At 45.9% G+C, this 13,459-nt stretch overlaps 5 protein-coding genes across 5 annotated transcripts; 1 reads left to right on the forward strand and 4 right to left on the reverse strand.

Annotated features, from left to right (window-relative positions):
• Positions 1-834: 834 nt before the first annotated feature.
• On the reverse strand, positions 835-2,623 carry EURHEDRAFT_527198 (uncharacterized protein). The gene is made up of 3 exons (XM_040787014.1): positions 2,361-2,623; positions 2,057-2,303; positions 835-2,004 (listed from the first exon to the last, which is right to left on the reverse strand). Exons 1-3 carry the CDS (start codon positions 2,512-2,514, stop codon positions 1,311-1,313), a joined length of 1,095 nt encoding a protein of 364 aa, XP_040633889.1. The 5' UTR covers positions 2,515-2,623; the 3' UTR covers positions 835-1,310.
• Positions 2,624-2,709: 86 nt separating this feature from the next.
• On the forward strand, positions 2,710-4,028 carry EURHEDRAFT_314436 (proteasome regulatory particle base subunit RPN10). The gene is made up of 4 exons (XM_040778315.1): positions 2,710-2,881; positions 2,939-2,977; positions 3,031-3,250; positions 3,315-4,028. The coding sequence occupies exons 1-4, from the start codon at positions 2,856-2,858 to the stop codon at positions 3,846-3,848; spliced, it is 819 nt and encodes a 272-aa protein (XP_040633890.1). The 5' UTR covers positions 2,710-2,855; the 3' UTR covers positions 3,849-4,028.
• An 8-nt stretch (positions 4,029-4,036) lies between these two features.
• EURHEDRAFT_382186 (trafficking protein particle complex subunit 4) lies at positions 4,037-4,732 on the reverse strand (the record flags this gene model as incomplete). Its single annotated transcript, XM_040779504.1, has 3 exons — positions 4,037-4,493; positions 4,552-4,674; positions 4,722-4,732. The coding sequence occupies 3 exons, from the start codon at positions 4,730-4,732 to the stop codon at positions 4,037-4,039; spliced, it is 591 nt and encodes a 196-aa protein (XP_040633891.1).
• A 2,141-nt stretch (positions 4,733-6,873) lies between these two features.
• EURHEDRAFT_382187 (putative C2H2 finger domain protein) lies at positions 6,874-8,253 on the reverse strand (the record flags this gene model as incomplete). The annotated part of the gene is made up of 1 exon (XM_040779505.1): positions 6,874-8,253. One exon carries the CDS (start codon positions 8,251-8,253, stop codon positions 6,874-6,876), a length of 1,380 nt encoding a protein of 459 aa, XP_040633892.1.
• An 801-nt stretch (positions 8,254-9,054) lies between these two features.
• On the reverse strand, positions 9,055-12,126 carry EURHEDRAFT_467750 (uncharacterized protein; the record flags this gene model as incomplete). Its single annotated transcript, XM_040785206.1, has 12 exons — positions 9,055-9,314; positions 9,510-9,631; positions 9,701-9,899; positions 9,957-10,172; positions 10,230-10,406; positions 10,461-10,641; positions 10,689-10,885; positions 10,941-11,087; positions 11,220-11,421; positions 11,480-11,576; positions 11,646-11,764; positions 11,956-12,126. Coding segments are annotated over 12 exons (2,088 nt in total), but the record flags the coding sequence as incomplete, so codon positions are not given.
• Positions 12,127-13,459: the final 1,333 nt, after the last annotated feature.

Raw genomic sequence — 13,459 nt, forward strand, 5'->3', positions numbered from 1 at the left:
TTTTTTGAGCGATATATGCATTATCCTAATTTCTTGCAAAGTTAAGTTTCTTTCCTTTTTCGTCGATGGACTTTCTTTTTTGCATTCGTTTTGAAGCTCGGTTTTAATACGACCGGCATAAAGTTGGGCTTGTCAAGCGTTTTCATCATTTCTGTTTCTCCACCGTCAGGAATGGGTGGATGGAGTTGACTTTTCTTGCTTCGCATTGACATGAGTTTCGAGTGTTTCCTTACAGTGACTGGCATTGCCGGTTATTTACCATGACGGATGGACGACATCTTGCTTACTCTTTTTTATTATCTCCCTTTTTTTCTCTGCTTTTCTTCGGCCTTGACCCACTGTTTATAAAAGTGTACGGAGTAGTTATATTTTGATCACGATGCGACGGTGTTGCTTGGCCCTTGGATCCTGATTCCATCTATTTTGTCCGGCCAACTGATTGGTTATGCATGTTTGAAGCTTGGATGCTATATCTTTTCTCTTTGCCTATTCCCCTTTGCTCTTCTCTGCGTCCAGCTCATTGAGTTGTGGCGAGCATGGCTGCAAATCGCGAAGATACCTTGTGTGCCGAGTCTGATGTTGTTTCTTTCTGATTTTTGTTTTAATTGTCTTCACTCTTTTTTCTCTTTATCTTTCTCGTACAGCTCTTTTTCGTGCTGATATCCCAAAGTTGCCTGTTTACCTTTTTATTTTATTTATTTTTTTTTTTTTTTACTCGATTGCATTCTCATATACATTGATTGAGTCCGCGGTTTCGCTTTTTTCTTATTTGGCACGTTGGTGTAGTGCCAGTGGATAAAAGGTGGTGTAATTTACATAGATACTACTACTGTTGTGAATGGGGATGTATAATTTGCTAAGACTTTATCCTTTAACTACATGGTAAGACTAGGACACGGGGTTCCCCGACAGGTTACGGGTACGTAGTAAAGGGTTTGGTTTTGATTGAAGCTTCAACATCGAACTACCAACGGGGCGTTCTGAAGGATCCCAAAGAAAAATCAATAGATGGACTGAAAGAAATGCAATATTCTCGATGTTCAAGCAGTGCAAAAAGCCAACCCAAACCAAGGTCGATCTGCAATAGAATACAACAAGACGAGTATCAATGCAAAATGAAATCGAATGATAGCGCAAAAATGGACAAAACCCAGACAATATAAATATGTTGTTATAACTCCCTCGAACCAAATGATTATTTTGCTGTCGACCCCCTTTACGCCATTGATCCGGTCCCAATCCCAAGTACACCGGAGAACTCCAGAAGGTAAAAAATAACACGCCAATGAAATGAGATCTCATGATCCGACTTATAACCGCTTGCGCAGGGCCCTGCGTCCTGCGGCCTGCGCTTCGCTGGCTGGGGTGGGTGCTCTCTTTCCTGCGGTTGCAGTAGCGGTGTTAGTCTTCTTGGTAGTGGATGAAGGCACTTGATTTCGTGCTGTTGCTGTTTTCTTGGCTCCGGTGGTGGTTGTAGACGATGTATTTGTGGCCTTACGGGCGCCTGTGCCGGTTTTGGTTGGTTTGACAATCGTTGTCCCAGACGACGCATTGGAGGAGGCGCTGTTCCTTCGTTCACGTTGGCGGGTTGCTGGTCGTGGAAGTGGAGAACGAATTCCTTTGGTACCTGGCGCGACTTTGCTGGCTGGTCGCGCTGTCTGCGAGGTGAGTCTGCCATCCTTCGTGGCGGTTGCGCCGTTTGCTCCGGACAAACTAGCCGCGGCTCTGAGCGGGCTGGACCGTTTCAGAGGTGACATGGGCTTTGACATATAACCGGGTTGTTGCGATTTCTCGGGAGAGGCCCGGAATGGAGACTGGGGGTAGGTTCGGGAGTTCAAGGATTTCGGAGACAAGATTCTGTAGTCGGCGCCCCTGACTTCCTGGGAGACCACGCGCGAAGGACCACCTGCAGCAGCGGGCTTGCCGCGTTTCTTAGGGTTGTTTAGAACATCAAGCGATTCTCCTGTAGGTGCGTTTTCCTTATCGAAGTACGGGCCTTCGGGACTAGTGATTGTCAGAGGAATCAATTGACCAGTATAATATGAGGGAGGCTTACCTCAGTTTCCTGACCCGACGGGCACTTGCTCCAGCGGTCGTGTTGGTGATATTTCTCTTGGCTGGGCTCGTCACTTTTCTCGGGGAGTGGTGTGCGCGGAGCGAGGCATTATGCTTCTCTAATAAATCACCCATTTTTGCCTTGCGCAGGGCCACTGGAATACGGTTCACGCGTCGTTCAATCCGTGCCCGAAGATCATGGGTTTGCAGGGCATACTGGGCGCGAAGTTTGCGGGCTCGTTCGGTGACTGTTCAATTGTTAGTGTGCGGAACAGGAGACAGTCGTTTTTTGGGGGGAACCGTACTTTCGAGTTGTAGGTTATCAATAAGAGCTTGCTTTTGCTTGCGCGTAAATCGCATCTTCTTTCTGGACGGACTGCCTGTGGGCGTTTGCATTCCATCGTTGGGATACGCGTCGTCCGTCTCGGAGGACTTGCGCTTTAGTGTTGAGGAAGCCATGAAAATTAGGGCAGTGGGGGATAATCCGTGTAGAATTAGTCAGAATATATTCAAAATGGAGCGGAATAGTTCGTGTGGTGTCGAGTAGGGTGGTGTTGGCGAGACAGAGGGGAGAGACGGTGGTGACGATGGGGGAATAAACAAGCGCTGACTTAATCCTTGGCTTGGCGATCGGCCGCGGCAAGTGACAGCAACCACAGCTCTAATCCACCACCGCCATCGCCTCACCTCCTTCGTCATTGCTCTCTTCATCAACGCTTCAGTACTTTCAGTTTTTGTCCTCACTCATTGCTAGATACAATACTTGTCGCCTTCCTGATCCCGGAGAAATCCCCGCCAAGATGTCGCTCGAAGCAACCATGGTCATGTTCGTCTACCGGAACCCACCTCCAGCTTGGTACACTCAGCTAACAGTATCTTACAGTGTCGACAACAGTGAAAGCAGCAGAAACGGAGATTATACGTGGGTGTTGATTCAATCCCGACCCGACTGACTCCCCTAACTAACGACATCAGCTCGACACGATGGCAAGCACAGGTCGACGCCGTTAGCGTCATTCACAGTGCTAAAATGCGCGCACACCCCCAGTCGGCCGTCGGTCTTATGAGCATGGGCGGAAAAGGTCCTGAGGTTCTGTCGACATTCACATCGGAGTTTGGCGGTATTCTGTCGGGTCTGCACCGTACAAAAATCCACGGTACTCCTCATCTGAGCTCGAGCATACAAGTGGCCGCCGTATGTGCACTCCCCTATCTATTTGTTTTGAGGATGGTTGCTGACGGATGACGTGTTGTCATAGCTTGCTCTGAAACACCGTTCCGAAAAGTCCCAGAGACAACGCATCGTCGTATTCTCCTGCTCCCCGATCGAAGAAGACGAGAAGACGCTAGTCAAGTTGGCCAAGAAGATGAAGAAGATTAACGTGTCGATTGACGTGATTGCCTTTGGAGATCTGGAATCCGACCAAACAAAGAAGCTGGAAGCATTCGTGGAGAATGTCAAGGGAGGTGACGGCTCCAACCTGGCAATTATCCCTCCTGGCCCGAACCTTTTGAGTGAGGAGCTCCAGGTTAGTCCCATTTTGGGAGGTGATGGCTCCGGTGCCGGCGCAGAGGAGGGTGGTGAGGGTGGCTTTGGATTCGAAGATGCCGCCGAGAATGACCCCGAGTTGGCGTTTGCCCTACGGTTATCGCTCGAGGAGGAGAAGAACAGGCAGGAGAAGGAGAAACAGGAGCGTGAGCAACAAGAAGGCAAGGCCAACTTGGACAACATTCCTGAGGAGGGGTCAAGCGGAGACAAGAAGGACGGTGGGGACAAGATGGATACTGCGTAAAGAGACCGAGGGTAATTTTTCTTTTTTGTGTATCTTTGAGGATGATTTGATGCATACCCGGCGTTTTTATACGTTTTCTCTCTAACTCTTTGGTACACATGTAATATCTAAAGGCGCCCAGCGCTTTTCCGATGAGATTCTATTACCACGTAATGCCAGAAACCGGATTCCTAATATGAACAGAACGATCAAATCCTCCCCCTCAACCAACTCCCCAAATGCCGATCAAACGACTCACACCTCACCGGCATCTCCAACTGATAAAATGGATTCTTCATGACAAAATCCGCATACAACTCGTAAATCTTCTTCATAACCACATCTATATTCGCCATAAACGGATCCGTAAACAACAAGAACTTAGTCCCCGTTTGCGTCTGGAAACACGTGAGCCGGAACTTGTCCGTCTCGAGGAACTCCAGCCCGGATGCGGGCACGGAGGGGTTCGGGAAGGAGTAGGTGGAGGACGGCGTATTGGCGGTTGGGTTGTTGGATGCTGTTGGTGTTGGTGTTGTCGGGGTTGTTGTGCTGGAGGGGGAGGTTACGGAGAGGGAGGCTGTTGCTGAGTGTGATGCTGTTGTTGGATTTGTTGCTGTGGAGGCGAGGGGAAGACGGGGGGTTATGGAGCGGGTGATTGCGTGAACGCTGTTTGATTGTATCTATTAGCCTTGATGTACTTGGTACAGTGACTGGGGAGAGGTACCCGTGAAACGTCCCCGCGAGAACGAGATAGTCGTTTGTGGATAACTTGTGCAGACCGGAGTGGAATTCGCGCTGGTAGACCAGGCCTCCGGCCTTGTTGATTATTATGAGGGAGTAGACGGTCCTGATTTTGTTAGTGTTTGCGCGCAGATTGGTTGAGCGATTGGAGACGAGACGTACATGATGTGTATAGGTGGTGAGATCGCAACGATGAGGAAAGGATGGCGATTGACGATTGACAGAGGTGTGGTGTGAATTATTGATTACTTCGTATCGTCGCATTCATTAAAAAATGTACCGGGTGTTAGCAGAACTGGTCGAGTAGAATACAAAGTCTCCTGCATGAATGGATGTCATCTCCTAGTCGCTATTTTGGATTGCGGAGCGGAGATGCTGTCGTTATTCCACACCCGCCAAGGCCAGATTGGGTGGTGTTTATTGGTCTTTACCTGTGTTTTCGATAACGAAGAAATGTTGATATTGATTTACATTATAACTAAACGAGGTATTCAGAGTAACTCTTAAAATCTGCTCGGTTCTTTATTCAATGACACCTGTGAAATCCTCGCATGATCTTCACATACCGGCATTCATTGGAGGAGAGTTCTTCATAGTATCATTCTGTCCCTTCTGTACCTCCAGGTCCTTGTATTCGTCCTGTGAAAGCTCAGGAAGCTGTACATGAAGGTCCTGGAGTCCTTGGTTTCATGCCTCTGCCCCATTTGCCTCCAGCATGGCCTTATCCACCTCCGAATTGGCCTTACCCAGATTCGATTTCGTCCTATCAGCTCCGGTCCTTGACCTTTCGATTCGAGATCGTGCCCTTCTCTGCTCTTTGTTGTGACTTACGGGTGACAAGGTCACCGAGAAAGAATGTATGGCAGTTTATATGCCATCGAGCCTGTCGATATGACTACAAAATCATTGAGAAATTCCCACTCCGTACAGCTATAGGCAATCCAGAAAAACAACTCAAAGGGGCTTCAATAATTTCCTCACTCTGGTGCTTGACTGAAAGTACGACTTTGTATGTCAAAAATCACGCATTGAATGGTTTTCTTTAGACCCCTAAATGCCGCTCGATTATTGTTTAGTTTCCTCTGTACTGTGCGCAAAATCTCTCTGCTCAAATTCGTGTCATTTGCAAAATCTCACTTGATATAAAATACTGCCTTCAAGCTTTCATATCATGCCGTACTGGGTATCGGGCATGTTGCCTGTTCAAAGTCATCCTGGCGTGAATCCATTACTGGCCCATCGTCACTCCATGCTGCTCTGTGGCCCAATGGAAATGGCCCAGCTTGTGCATATACCGATCCCTCCTTCCAATGAATTGCCTCAACCGGCCCTTCTTAGACAGTACTACTCTACCACCGGAGTAGATGATCGTGCTTTGGGTTTGATGAATTATATTGTTTGCTTCAAGGGTAGACCCTAGTACCAACTTTGCACTTCGTTTCTTTCGGAAAGGAATCGCTGGGTAACGATTTGATGCTGATATTGATTACGGTAAAATAAGTGGAATTGACAGATCCAGTCGTCGATGCTTCTGTGAGCTCATAATCGAAGTGACATATTTCCATGTGGACATGGTTGTTCCATAATAACCGACCAGAGTTCTACAAGGACTCTCTGACCACTATACAGATTTATGGCTATTGTAATCGAAATTGAAGAGACGTTTTCCGACATAATATGGGAGTTTTCGGGGCCGCTTGACAAAATTATACTCATACCGCATGGCAGCGCGCGAGGTTGATATAGTAGACCTTTAACCTTTCCTAGAAATTAACCCACACGTATTAAAACTTATCGTTAGTATAATAGAGTTATGGACTGAGGCCGTTTGGGAGCTGACTTCTTCCTCATGCCGGAGTAGGCGATTTGAATACTGTATGTGCATTACGTGGAGTATCTGCCGCTTGTAGAGGGGTATTAGGCGTAAATATAGTGTATTATATACAGCATGATCCAATGAGTCAAGGAAAGTATTTGGGGAATCAGCATTCTGGCGACTCCCGGATTCCTATATAGATGTAGTGGAACAGTCAAAGTGAAGAGGGGAGGTGGGACGGAGAAAAAAAAAAATGGAAAGTTCTAGGATGGTCTACTGGTGAATAAAATAGTATGCTCTTTATTATGTTGGGATCTCATTGTTTGTACGTCCGTTTGTAGTGCTGGCTATTAATAGTAAGCTCTCAATGGCATGATTAAGTCTATTGGTCATGATGATATACTAAAACACAGGTATCACAAGCTAAGTGAAACGTTATAACAAAAACAAAAAGAAAGGGCATAAAGGCAACAAAGCAATAAGAACACATTACACACGAGCCAAAACCAACTCATCACGATCCCACCGAATGATTCCCTCTTGGATCGCCCAATCCCTCAAATAAATATCCTCAGTTTCCACCTCCGGGAGTTTTTCATCCCGTTCGAAATGCTTCCCCACATGTTCCATGCGTTCTTCCCAGCTACTTTCCCCCTTAAACTCCCAGTTACAGAAGCCGCACAGACTATGCTGCGGTGGCTCGCGCTGCTGGTGCCAGCAGCGCTGCGAGACAATGGCCTCTTCCTCTTTGGTTGAGGGATCATGCCTGCTGACAGATTGTGATATGTGCATGCGGCGGAGGTGCTGGACGAAAAGATCTTTGCGATTGAAGTCTTTCCCTTTTTGTTGACTGGGAGTTGTGCGGTGATTGGGGCGGGTTCGTTTGGGGAGGTCGAGGGAGGAAGACCTTCGGTGGAGGTTGCAGTTGCCGATGTCGCAGCGGTAGGTGCCTAGTTGGAGGTGTTGGGAGGTGATGTGTCGTTTCCATTCGTTCTTGGAGCTGAAGGTGCTGGTGCATCCGTAACGGGCGAAGCTGCAGATGAATTGTCGTCCGCCGGCGACGATCATTTTATCTGGCTTAACGGATGCCGTTGAGGATTTTCGGCGGGGAGGTGGTTTTATAGAGAGCGAGCGGGTGTTGGTGCGTGACTTACGAATGCCGTGCATCGACGCTCTGCTACTCGTAGACCTGCGGGGGGTCTTGGGTCGGCCACTTGCGATGATCTCGTGTACTGTTGGTATCTTTTCCAAGACCGATGGATCCTGCTGGGACGGTTCGCCGTGTTTTGTGCCATCACCCCAGAGGTTTTTGTCGTCCACAGAGAAAATAATTTCATTCTCCATGGCCAGGTCGTGTGGGGAGTTATCCGGCTCTATCTGCAAGACATTCGGCGGGGCGGACGTCAAATCCGGTGGAGAAGGGTAATAGTTCTCAAGAGGGAACATGGAATCGTCGGGAGAGTAGAGTAGCGGAAAATGGCAACCTATATCACCAAGGTTACTACTACGGGGACTTTCCAACCCCGATGATGACGACGGATGACCGGTGCATGGCGGTGGCGACATGAATCGATCCGAATGTGAGTAGGCGATGCTATTGACACCCGTCGGGAAGTTCATTGCGTAGTCCGCAGAGAGACAACCGGCATTGTAGACCGAGAAGGGCTCGTTGGCGTGGATATTGGGCGGGCATGGGATATAGTGACCCTTAGCATGGTCCTCAATCCAGGACAAATGCTGGCGCATATGAGATGTCCGGTCTCTAGTATAGGGATGCATGTGGGACGGGAAGGATTCGCCATCCGTCAAAGACAGGTCTTCCGGCGTGATAACGGCCGGCGGGTCGAGGAAGTTTAGGTTGGACTCCATAATGTCGGAAAAGCAACTCGCGTGTTATGACTCGAACAAAGAGAGTGTACTTGAATTGTTAACTAGAAAAGAGACGGTTGTAGTGATCATGAAGAAAAATAAAATAAAATAAAAACCGAAAGAACTGAAGAAATGGAATTCTGCAGTAAGGAATCAAGAGACAAAAGAAGAAGCCCTTTAATATCCCCGGCAGATCTCCCAGACGGATATTCATCATCAATCTGGGTCGTCATCACCCACTACCCTTTGCCATGATCACCCTTACCCGTTTTCCCTGTTGAGTCTTATCAACCCAAGGAGGGGGAACGGGATACGAGGCGGGTGCTCCGTACAGCAGGCAGGAACAGCAGCAAGAGCCGCACCTTTGGCATCGGAAATTTCCGTGACGCAGGGCGAAGAAAAGACCCAGATTGCCCATCCTCTCTCTAGAAGGATCGGCAGATCCAAACACCTTTCGTTGGCTGATTCATTGCTTTTTGGTCTGCCTGGAGACGGCCAGTCCGTAAGACGGCGCGGTATTAGCGTCGTCTGGGGCTCTGCTTTGGGAGGGTGCTCGGGCGCTTGCCCGAGTGCTGGGACTCCATTGTCGATCCTCTCGTGTTGTGTTGAGATGGTGGTTGTTGTCGGTTGTTGTCTCTGCACCACTGAGATAACCCGTGATGAACAGGTTACAGGTCGGGTGGCATCGTTCTAGAGGTGCGGTGCCGCGCTAGTAAGTCACATGACTCATTTAGCGGCTTCCGGCACTTACAATACCATGTTTTAATTACCCGGCATCTGAGTTTTACAGATTCCTGACCATTAGATATCATTATCTATTTGCTGTAGTTTTGCTCGCCGTTCCATAAGTTCCAACTCTTTTTCTTCATTTAGAAGTTGTTTTGCCTGGTTTTGGAGCTGTTTCTCTCGTATTTCTTCCTCTTTATCCTTCAATTGAAGCTCAAACTCACGGAGCTCTAAAGCTTGCCGTTGTTGCTCAATATTCAATATATTCTGCGAGGAGATCCGACGAAGGCTTTGTGAAGTGGATGAGGCAGAACTAGTTTGTAACTGGTTAGTAACTGGTTATCGATTGATTAGAAAATGCGTACCCTGAAACCCGTGATTGGGATCGAAATCTTTGAGGTTGTGGTTCTTGTTGAGAGTCCATTGATAAATGAGCTGAGGATGAGCGACGACGCTTTTGAGATTCTAGGCAATTTCCAAGTCATTAGCAAAGATTGCCATCATAAATGGTGGATATATATATATATTACCTTCCCGTGCCATGTGTCGTAAATAATTAACTTCCATATTTGCTGTTCGATATGAATGGTGAATCCCAAAGCGAGTCCGATTTATATATTGAAGAACATCATGTTTATCAAGTTTTGCAGAACTAGAAATCATTAGCAACCACTCAAGATGTAGTCTTCAACTGGTTGTAAACTAGTTCTCAACTACTTACTTTTGGATTGCTGCTACTAATGTCAATCGCTTTCCTGCTGCATTAGCCTTGTGATGAGATTGTTCAGCTGAATTAGTATGATTCCGAATTGAATCATAGATAGAGGCAGGAATATTAGAGCAGCTTTTATTAAGGCCAGCTTTAATAATTGGTTGCCTCTTATGCTCTGCCCAAGCCTGTACCTTTGGCTCTTCATGAACTAAGGCAGTTAGTGACTGGTTGTTAACTGGTTTGAAACCAGTTGGGGAATACTTACTGATCAATAAATCACACAACTGATCATAATCATCTTCAGACTTGCAGTCAATCAGAGCTGCCATTCGATTCCATATTCCTGACCCTCTATTATTATTCCCCACTGCTTCAGTGATAGTTCGAAAAAAATGAACACGGCAAAAAATAATTATTCCCTTTAATTGCCAGAGTATCGGTCGGCGGAGAGGATCAATTTCTTGAAGGAAGCGCCCAAGGCCTACGCAGTTAGTGAGTACTTTGCAAATGCTTTGTAACTAGTTACCTAGTTACTTACCAGTATACTGTTTAGTATCCATGTCCACAACAATACCATATATTCCAGTGGAATGTATAGAACTAAACTTAATAGCATCTCCAGTGACCTTTTGAATAAGAGAGAATACTCTCTTAAACAGGAGATAATAGCCCTCAGTTGTTTCCTGATTTGTGAAAACTCGGAAAAGGGTGATGACTATTACAACTAGTAAGTAACTAGTTAGCTAGTAATTGATTATTGGATACCTACTTTTTCCATGTTCATGAAGATAAGTTGCAAATACAACTTCATTTATCTCTTTTTCTCGAATTCGTTTGTATGACATGTCAACTTCAAAAGAAGATAATTGACTCAAGAGCTGGATTTGCTCTTTAAAAGCACACAGAATCATTATACCCTCACTATCAAAATACTTCTCTTGAATGTATTCCTATAATGAGTTAGTAACTAGTTTACAACTGGTTCGCAAGCACTTACCCTGATAAATGGATTTGTATTATATATATACAAGACCCCATTGTAGCCCTGACCAGCTGGGTATGACAGCAGTCGTTGTTTCTGTATGATAGCAGAGATGCGATCTAGATTTGAAAAAGATGTGTGTATTTCCGCAGGTGTAGAGGCATTATACTGAGAACAAAAAGCCTCTAGTTCTGGACTTCGCAGAAATTGAGCTATTAACTGGTTAGTAACCAGTTTAATGGTGGTTAAGAATCATTTAACATATACCTCGAGTTAGGCTTGGGTTTCTCATCTGCCTAATTATGTTCTGAACCCCTCTTAGAATAAGCTCTGGTGGCTTATGTGGAGGAGGAGGAGGATGTTTATGGATTCCCTGAGATGTGAAGACAACATAAGGACAATCTTGAGGATCAACTGGTACCAGTGCAGTAAAAGTGACATCACATTTGAGATGTTCTAATCTGCCAGGTCCTTGAATATGGTCAAAATCTAAGTATTTCATAAGTACTACGCAAGCAGTTTCCAAACAGTTAAAAGACCACATACCACAATACTTTCGACGAGATGTTAGTGGCTCAATAACAGCGCACTCTTCCTGAGATGGCAGGATCGAATCATTGAACAACTGCTCTAGGAAGTCAATATCAATTGAAGTATGGCCTTTAACCGAGCTGTAATGATGTTTTTGAAGAAAGTCTGCTGTTCCATGTACACATCCAATATATGGATGGTATTCATTGTTCACGTTCTATATAACTAGTCAGAAACCAATGCTGAACTAATCATGAAGTAGTAATTATCCTTACAGGATAAAAGTGCCTTCTAAATCTTGGTGCACAGGTTGGGAGTTGCTCAAGACATGCATGGCCTTTTTGAAAGAATGTCTTCTTTGACCGATAAAGACTAGAATAAAATCATAATTAGTTAGCAATCAGTTACGTACTAGTTATAAGGCAGTTGAAACATAGCCACCTATATGCATTTCGCTTTCGGATGTCCCTTTCAATCAAATCAATATTCTTTCGAATACTCTGGATTTCCTCCCATGCAGTCTCATCAAGGTAAGTGTGATATAGTGTACGAAGACTTGGCTTTAAATATTCACATATCAAAGCCCCAGAACATTTCCACATCCATTTCTTCACTGAACAGTTTAGAAATGATGACTTGACACTTGCTCTGGCACCACGGATACTTGCGCGGGAGTATTGTATCTTTCAACTAGTTAATAACTAGTTGCCGACTACTTGTTAACCAGTTATAAATGAGTACAAGTACATACATCTTGTATTAGATGTTCTGCTTCTTGTAATCGGCCAACAACAGATACAATATAGGTATACCCATGTATATGTGTTCTTGGGTACTCTGGCAGATCATCTGTATACTCAATAAACAGTGTTTGAAGTGGATTTGATTTTGCATCTGTTAAGTGAGTGAAAGCACTTGGTTGCTAAATAATTTGCAAGTAGTTAGTAAGTACTTGGAAATTAGGATTATTTTGGTAACCGGATTTCTCACCTCTTCAGCAGCATCATCAATATTTGAAATTATGTCCTTGTGACAGCCTGGTCACGTTGGCTGGTTATCACATGAGATGCAGTTGTTTGCTTTGTTGATAAATACGGCGTCACCCCCTTTCTTCCTTCCTCATGTTGATTATTCTCGTCGATAGCTACCTAGGTAGAACCCATGAGTTGGATCTTCGATTATCCTAGTAGAGCGCCGTGACAGTCCTCTTCCTCGCCAGAACTTCTCGAAGAATCTTCTGGATCCATATTGACAGTTGTAAGCAGTTAATAACTGAGTGGTAACTAGTGAAAAGTAGTCTGGGCTTTTTTAAGCTAGAAGAATGAAATATTTACAGAAGGAAATTTAGGATTGAATTTCACTGTTCGTACAATGGTATTTAAAAGGTCAGGTGCCGCGCCGCTTATGCCAAGACTGGTGGGGCCGGCTTCCGGCTTCTCTGAACCGGCACATGACCTGTGTACTCTATGCCAAGACTGGTGGGGCCGGCTTCCGGCTTCTCTGAACCGGCACATGACCTGTGTACTCCGTGATGAAAACTAGTGGGAAATACTGCCGTGCTGATTAATGCCACTCACCGCCCTGCAAGCACCACAACAAGGCATCTCGGACATTTTTGCCAATTGCCCGGTGCCCGACATGCAACAATTTCTTCATATCAAACCCTCCATCTTAAGTCATGGATACCATCCCAGGATCATCGCTATCCCCAGCTGTCAGGCTTCTTCTTGACTCATTACAGGAACAGACACTAAGGAACCGAACTCCTTGACCTCGTGGTATCCTGCACGGCCAACTCCATATGGCAAGTTCCTCGATCATCGCAATATAATTAGATGGCCAAAAATAAATGATCAATCAAATCCCGGGCAATAAAAAAAGACCAAAGAAATGAAAGGGAAGAAAGAAGGTATTCTGGTTGCCTCGCTAGGTCGCCTATTCTCTGATCAGGCCGATCACCGGCTTCGCGCGTTTTAGATCGCATTAGCCGCATGGCTTCGCCTCTTTTTGTGCCACTCTGGCTTGTTTCTGTTATTATTTTTTATGCATGGCACTGCGCCGCTGTGCAGCAACTAGGCATACGGAGTGCACCTACGGAGCACGCCTACGGAAAACGCTGGTCCAAGTCTTACAGAGCAGAGCGTAGAGCATTCTATACGACTGTGTTAGCCATGCTGCATGCGCTCGCAGCGGGCCGTCTCTTTATTCTTTCCTCTTTCGTGCTGCACAATGCAGAAATGCCGCGTCATTGGTTC

This window comes from Aspergillus ruber (genome assembly GCF_000600275.1).
Source record: "Aspergillus ruber CBS 135680 unplaced genomic scaffold scaffold00056, whole genome shotgun sequence".
NCBI classification, from domain to species: Eukaryota; Fungi; Ascomycota; class Eurotiomycetes; order Eurotiales; family Aspergillaceae; genus Aspergillus; species Aspergillus ruber.

Excerpts from the sequence above, each read along its gene's own strand:
- EURHEDRAFT_527198 (XM_040787014.1), bottom strand. The coding sequence starts at position 2,514 with ATGGCTTCCTCAACACTAAAGCGCAAGTCCTCCGAGACGGACGACGCG. Across the intron at positions 2,304-2,360 it reads TGATAACCTACAACTCGAAA|TCACCGAACGAGCCCGCAAA; the intron begins GTACGGTTCCCC and ends ACAATTGAACAG. Across the intron at positions 2,005-2,056 it reads CGTCGGGTCAGGAAACTGAG|TCCCGAAGGCCCGTACTTCG; the intron begins GTAAGCCTCCCT and ends GACAATCACTAG.
- EURHEDRAFT_314436 (XM_040778315.1), top strand. The coding sequence starts at position 2,856 with ATGTCGCTCGAAGCAACCATGGTCAT. Across the intron at positions 2,882-2,938 it reads CTCGAAGCAACCATGGTCAT|TGTCGACAACAGTGAAAGCA; the intron begins GTTCGTCTACCG and ends AGTATCTTACAG. Across the intron at positions 2,978-3,030 it reads AGCAGAAACGGAGATTATAC|CTCGACACGATGGCAAGCAC; the intron begins GTGGGTGTTGAT and ends TAACGACATCAG.